The 6,446-nt window shown below is 31.9% G+C and overlaps 1 protein-coding gene across 1 annotated transcript; it reads left to right on the top strand.

The window, feature by feature from the left end:
* The first annotated feature begins 242 nt into the window (after window positions 1-242).
* Window positions 243-1,396, top strand: LOC136275061 (GTPase IMAP family member 4-like). Its single transcript, XM_066083343.1, has 2 exons — window positions 243-257; window positions 554-1,396. Exons 1-2 carry the CDS (start codon window positions 243-245, stop codon window positions 1,394-1,396), a joined length of 858 nt encoding a protein of 285 aa, XP_065939415.1.
* Window positions 1,397-6,446: the final 5,050 nt, after the last annotated feature.

Here is a 6,446-nt window from a genome sequence, read left to right as displayed (position 1 = left end):
GGATGGTAAAATAATTAACAGTCCAACGAAGATTCACTAATGTAAACTCTTTTCGTTAACAATTTGTACACCAAAGCTTAATAATGGAATCCCTCACTTTAAAATGCCTGAGGCTATTAGCGTAAACAAATTAAAATGCCAATCATTAATTTACATTGCAAACTCAAAATGTTAAAAATGTGACCAAAAAACCCCCAAACAAACAAACAGAATAAATTAAGATTACGACGCGCTGCTCAAATATGTCAGATGCGAACGTACCCTGACAAACTGGCATGATATGCATTCTACGTTGCTTGTAAAGTTGGAGCTGCAATTTTGTGCGAAGGGCGGGTTCAACTTTTGTTCGGTCGAGATCTAGAAAACATTGCACCCTTACTAGAACATTTCCATTGCTTACAATAAGCCTGGCTAAAAAGCACTTTAATTTTGCGTACAAAGCAACCAACAAAAGATATCAAGAAGGGAATAAACCGTATTGAAAATTAATTTAAATACTTACTTTCAAATTTCAGATTTTTGTGTATTGGAAAGAAAAGATGTCCCAAAGGAGGAAATTAGAATTGTGGTTATTGGAAAAACAGGGTCTGGAAAAAGTGCTACGGGAAACACAATACTAAATCATAACTTTTTTATATCGTACATGTCGTTGAGATCTATAACAAAATTTTGTTTTCTGAATTCTGTCGTACGATTCGGGAAAAAAATTCTACTTGTCGATACCCCTGGAATATTTGATACAGATGTGTCCAACGAAAAAACTCAAAAGGAAATTATGAAATGCATCGGCATCACGTCGCCGGGTCCACATGCATTCATTATGGTGCTTAGTCTTGGAAGATTTACAGAGGAAGAACAAAAAACCATAGATCATTTTGTCAAGTATTTTGGGGAGACTGTGTACGAGTATTTTATTGTTCTCTTCACAAGAAAAGATGAACTCGATAGTGATAACGTAAGCTTTAAAAGTCATTTGTCCAACGTTCCTGAACCCCTTCAGGTTTTTATTGAAAAATGCGGCGGTAGAGCCATTGCATTCAATAATAAACTAAAGGGAGATGAGAGTGATGCACAAGTTAAAGAGCTTTTGGAAATGATAGAGAAAAATGTGAAAAGAAATAACGGCAAATTTTATACAAATAGAGCATATAGAGAAGCTGAACTTGAAGTACAAAAGATGGAAGAAGAGTTATTGATAAAAATACGAGAGGAAACAGAAGAAAAACTTAAGAAGTTGAAAAAATCGAGAGACAGGTCATCTCAAAGCGCCATTCATGCTCTATTGGGCTATAAACGAGAAAGGGAACAGAATGTCCGAGATGATGTTAGAAAAGATATCGAACAAAACGGTTTCAGGCGAGCATTTAAGTACCTTCGGTCATGGCTGCCATTTTAAATTTTTACAATCGGAAACATTATACATTCGGTATATATTTTTAATTCTACAGAAAGAGGATCAATATATCATACGTTATTTTTCCCTCAAATGAGTCCAAATCTCAATTACACGTACTGATTTTTTATGAACAGTGAAATGATGTTCACGTTTTTTATAAATACAATTTTAATGATGTTCACTTGAGACTATTTTTTATCTTCAAACTTATAATTCTTAGAGAGGTTTTAAGTAATACTGGTTAGAATATTTTAACCAGTCTTTGTATTTGTAAATTTATTGATGTCGTTATGATCATATTTCGTCTAATTCAGTTTTCCCGAACTTTAACGTTTTATATTGTATTATGACGTCATGGATCTATTCTTTCCCTGAAAAGACTCTCGTTACATCATAACGTCATAGTAAACGTTTCTAAGGAAAACAATTTCATAACTTATGTACGTTCACCTGAAGAACGATGTAAATCCAGAAAGCGCTAGTGAATAGAAACTTTGGAACTGTTTTTCTTTTTCTTTTTCTTTTTTTATTATATATATATATATATATATATATATATATATATATATATATATATATATATATATATATATATATATATATATATATATATATATATATTTGTTATATTCAGTAGTATATTCTCACTATATAACTCTATATAGACAAATAGTCAATATTTGTAATATTAGCTCGTCCGAAAAATATTAACCGGTCAATATTTTTTTGATGTCTAGAGAACATTCCCTCTATTTCAAATAATCGCCTTTGATTTGTTGATTCGTAAACGATGACGTATATAACTCTTCGCGACTCCAAAACAAGGTGACGTCATAATAGACAGCCAGTCAAGGCAAGTAAACAACAGACGCGCAATGCGACGGTTTACTATCATAACGGATGTAAGGATATGCGAATTACTGTTAAGTAAAATCAGGTAGAACATCTGTATGTTAATTCTTACGGTCGGCGGAATATCACCAGTGACCGTTTGATGCTGAGGATATTTTGGATATGAACTTAACACAAAATTGAATTCATGAATTCTTCGTTGAGCTGAGAAAATAACGGCGATCTGTTTTCAATTACTTTCTTTAATTTTGGTTCGTTTCTTCATATAACAAAACAAATGTTGACTGTGTTTTCGGGCAACATTGATTATATTAGCCCCCTTGGGAAAAAAATATTGCCCTCCGCTTCGCGTCGGGCAATATTTCGTCCCTCGGGGGCTAATATAATCAATGTTGCCCTCAACCCCAGTCAATATTTGTATAATATATATAAATATATATATATATATATATATATATATATATATATATATATATATATATATATATATATATATATATATATATAATTTATTATATATATATATATATATACACACACACACACACACACACACGCACACACACACACACACATATATATATATATATATATATATATATATGAAATGGTTATGAAAAATTAGTTGGATTGAAACAAAACCAGTATTAAATCGAGGCGGTTGTTCACATCTTAAAAAAAAAGAAAGATAGAAAACAAAAGACTGATTTTAATAAGAATTGAATAATTATTTAAAAAACCAAACAAGAAAACAAACAATTGTATTAGCCAATGCGTAAAAAACCCTCACAAAACAATACCTTAATGTTGCTGTCTTTGTTGTACAAAACATTTTTTAATAGTGGTTGTTGTAAAGGTTGTTCCTGTGCGTACATGTAACAGCTTGTTGGTGTGTCATATCTATGACGACGTTTTAATAGCATTTACCAAATGGATACTTGAATTTAATGAAAATGAACCTGTATTATTTACGTGCATTATCAGAAATATGAAATCGAAAACTTTGCACTAATGTCAAAAATTCAATTTTTATAAAGATATATTTTGTTACTTTAATGCAAAACGACAATTGATATAATTATCTAATTTGTCACAGCAACCACTATTGAATAATATTTTCGATACAATGGCCAAAATAGATACCTAGTCATATTTTGTATTTAACAGAAGTATTTAATGATACTGGTGTGTTTAAATCATTACAAGATTTTTGAGGTATTTTGACAAATAGATATAATTGTAAATATAATATAATTAGAATTGTAATTACAAGTATAGTGTTTGATATGAAATACTGTGTTTTTACTAGATTCGATTTTGTTAATGCATCTAATCTTCATAATGGAGACCATTATATACATGTATTCAATAAAAACGTAGTTTTCATTACGAAAAAGAATACTGGCACAATATCTACACACAACCCCCCCCCCCCCCCAAAGAATATGAATGATAAGCCTTTAAGTGAATTTAACTACAAAGTGCTGAACATTATATATTTTGCTGGAATTTTTTTTTGCACATATGTTAATTAAGACAAAGTTCAAAATGTTACTATAATAATTGTGCCTTTGCTATTATTATTAAGCATCTTTTTATTATGATAATGTCAAAGGTGTCTGACATATTTTGAATGCTACTTTAAAATTTGATGTTTAAAGAAAATCTGTTGTTAATGGTTTTATCTAGAAACAAATCCGAAAGTACTTCTAATAATAACATTATTGAAATCTTAGTTAGCTTTCAAGATACATAAATTCAAAATAAAATGTAGAATGAAAACCAGTGTCAAGATAGTTTAAAACAAGAACATGTTAAAACGTATTAATTATGATATGAATATAATGTTAGATTAAAAACAATATGTATAAAAATAGTGCATTTAAATGTTCTTCAAATTTGTTATAAAACTTATTTGTATTGTTATATTCATAAAAATACTTGTAACTTTAATGTTACCCGAAAGTCAGGATTATTGTGAAGTGAATGAAAAAAAGAGCATGTACAGTACCAACTCATACAAAACCCAAAGGCAGATAATGCCATTATCAATCCTTCAGCAAGAAATACTTTATTTTACAACTTTTTGCTTTTGATTCGACGATTCTCAATTGTGCAAGAAACCACTCAATCAACATCATTACTAGTGCTGCATATAATAATTATGGTTTCTTGGTAGTCGTGATTCAACATCAATAAACTCTGGATACACGTGTATGTACCCTCTGTCCAGGGTAAATGCAAAATTAATTAACCTCAGGCTGCATTCAGACGACATATGAAAGTGACTGAAATCTACCACTGAACAATGGCTTTGATACAAATCGAGGAACAGTAACGCCATGTTTGGTTTTTTTTTAATCATAAAAAACTGATTGTTTCAAAATTAAGTTTAACATTAACAAAAACATCGAACATTGAATAGAAAAGAAACATTGAGAATTTCATATCAAATCATGACTATGTGTACCCAGATAGCTGTATATATTTGAAATATAATTCGTCAATTAGTCATTAGCTTGTTGTGCACTCGATACGAGATAAGTGTATAGTGAACAATGTTAAATGTCATTGACCGAAAAGGACAACTGCGTAGTTAAAATGCGTGGTGTTAGCGGAACGACCATGAAGAATAAAACTTTCGATGATGATTTGACTTTGGAAAACGGTCAACGGATGCAAGACTCTTAATTGTAATTAACCTTTAACAATGGACTTCGTTGATAAGTCATTTATGAACTGTGACCTGAAAGGATGTATTAACAATTGCTTATTCTATGTTATTGATTTTTATGCTTATTATTTGATTAATAATTTGTAGATTGATTTTAGACCACTATACAATTACAGTGCTTAATAAATATCATAAAACATGAACTGACTTATGATTTCAAAAGTCTAAGAATAACAACAGAAGGATCACATAGACTTTTATTGTGCCGTGACCAGGATAGTTCGAAGTGCTGAAGAAAAACTGATCTGTTAAGGTAAGAACTTTTTATCAATATCTCAGTTCACTATCTCAAAGTAAATAACTCGAATCAGCAACCTATAGGGCAACTGAAAATGGGTATTATAGAAAAGAATTTAAAAATCAAATGGAACAATTGGAATAACAATTTGCGGGGTTTGGTCGAAGTGAAGAAAACAAAGGGCATGAAACAGGTCAAAAATTTGTAGAAAAAAGAACAGATAAAACAAAACACTTTTGAAAACAAACTGACACATATTATGATGTAAGGTTGTATGAAATTAATGAACCTCGACAGCGAGTCCCAAATCAAGATGATGATAAAGATTTTTAATGGGTCAAGTTAAAGTTATAACATCTGCGCTTTCAGTGCCCCTATCTTCAGTGATAACTCCTTTCGAAGGAGATGCAAGTAAATTCAAGCGGTGAATAAAGGAAATTGAAAAATATGGTTTATTGTCTGGGAAACAGGGTCATGAAATCCCCATGCTCGCGTTTATTACGAGTAAAGGTTCGGTAGGGGACTTTATCAAAAGATATATAGACGAAACAGACGCGTCGTGGAACGATTTAAAAGAATCCTTAAAAAACCGATTCGCAGAGATCACTGACTCACAACACGCGTTAGCAGTAATGCGCAGGACGCGGCAAAATTCAAACGAGAGTGTACAGTTACAAATGTATTCGCGGAACGGTTGTTGCAAATCACGGAAGACGCGTATGGTAAAGATAAACTAAAAGATCCCTTAGTCCAACAACAACTAGAAGAAATATTTTGTGATGGTCTGACCTTTGACTATCTCAGGATGAAAATCCTTAGAGAAAACCCCAAAGACTTGGAGTCAGCATCTCAGGTAACCATGCGCGAGCAAAATTTAAGACAGGGACTAGCTATAAGAGGGTCCACTATAGCAAATACTACACAGAATGAAGACAATAGACAGACTGTTTTAAGGTTTGACAGTATCACGCCTTTATTAAATGAAAGATTTGTTAACTTTTCCCCAACAGACAAAAGACAGGAAGAACCCATGGGGGTTGACAACATGAGGAACAAAGGGTGTTTTAAGAGTAAGGAAATGGGTCATAGGGCCAGATTCTGTCCACTAAATAAACCCCAGGTTAGGCCCCACCCTCAATTAAATAAACAACTTTATAATACCCAGGCTGTACATTATGTTGAGCTAAGCCCACCGATTGAGTGTTGGAATGGTGGTAGGCTAGGAC

This window comes from Magallana gigas, chromosome 4 (genome assembly GCF_963853765.1).
Source record: "Magallana gigas chromosome 4, xbMagGiga1.1, whole genome shotgun sequence".
Taxonomy (NCBI): Eukaryota; Metazoa; Mollusca; class Bivalvia; order Ostreida; family Ostreidae; genus Magallana; species Magallana gigas.
Note: the sequence above shows the minus strand (reverse complement) of the source record. Positions and strands in the feature narration are given on the sequence as shown.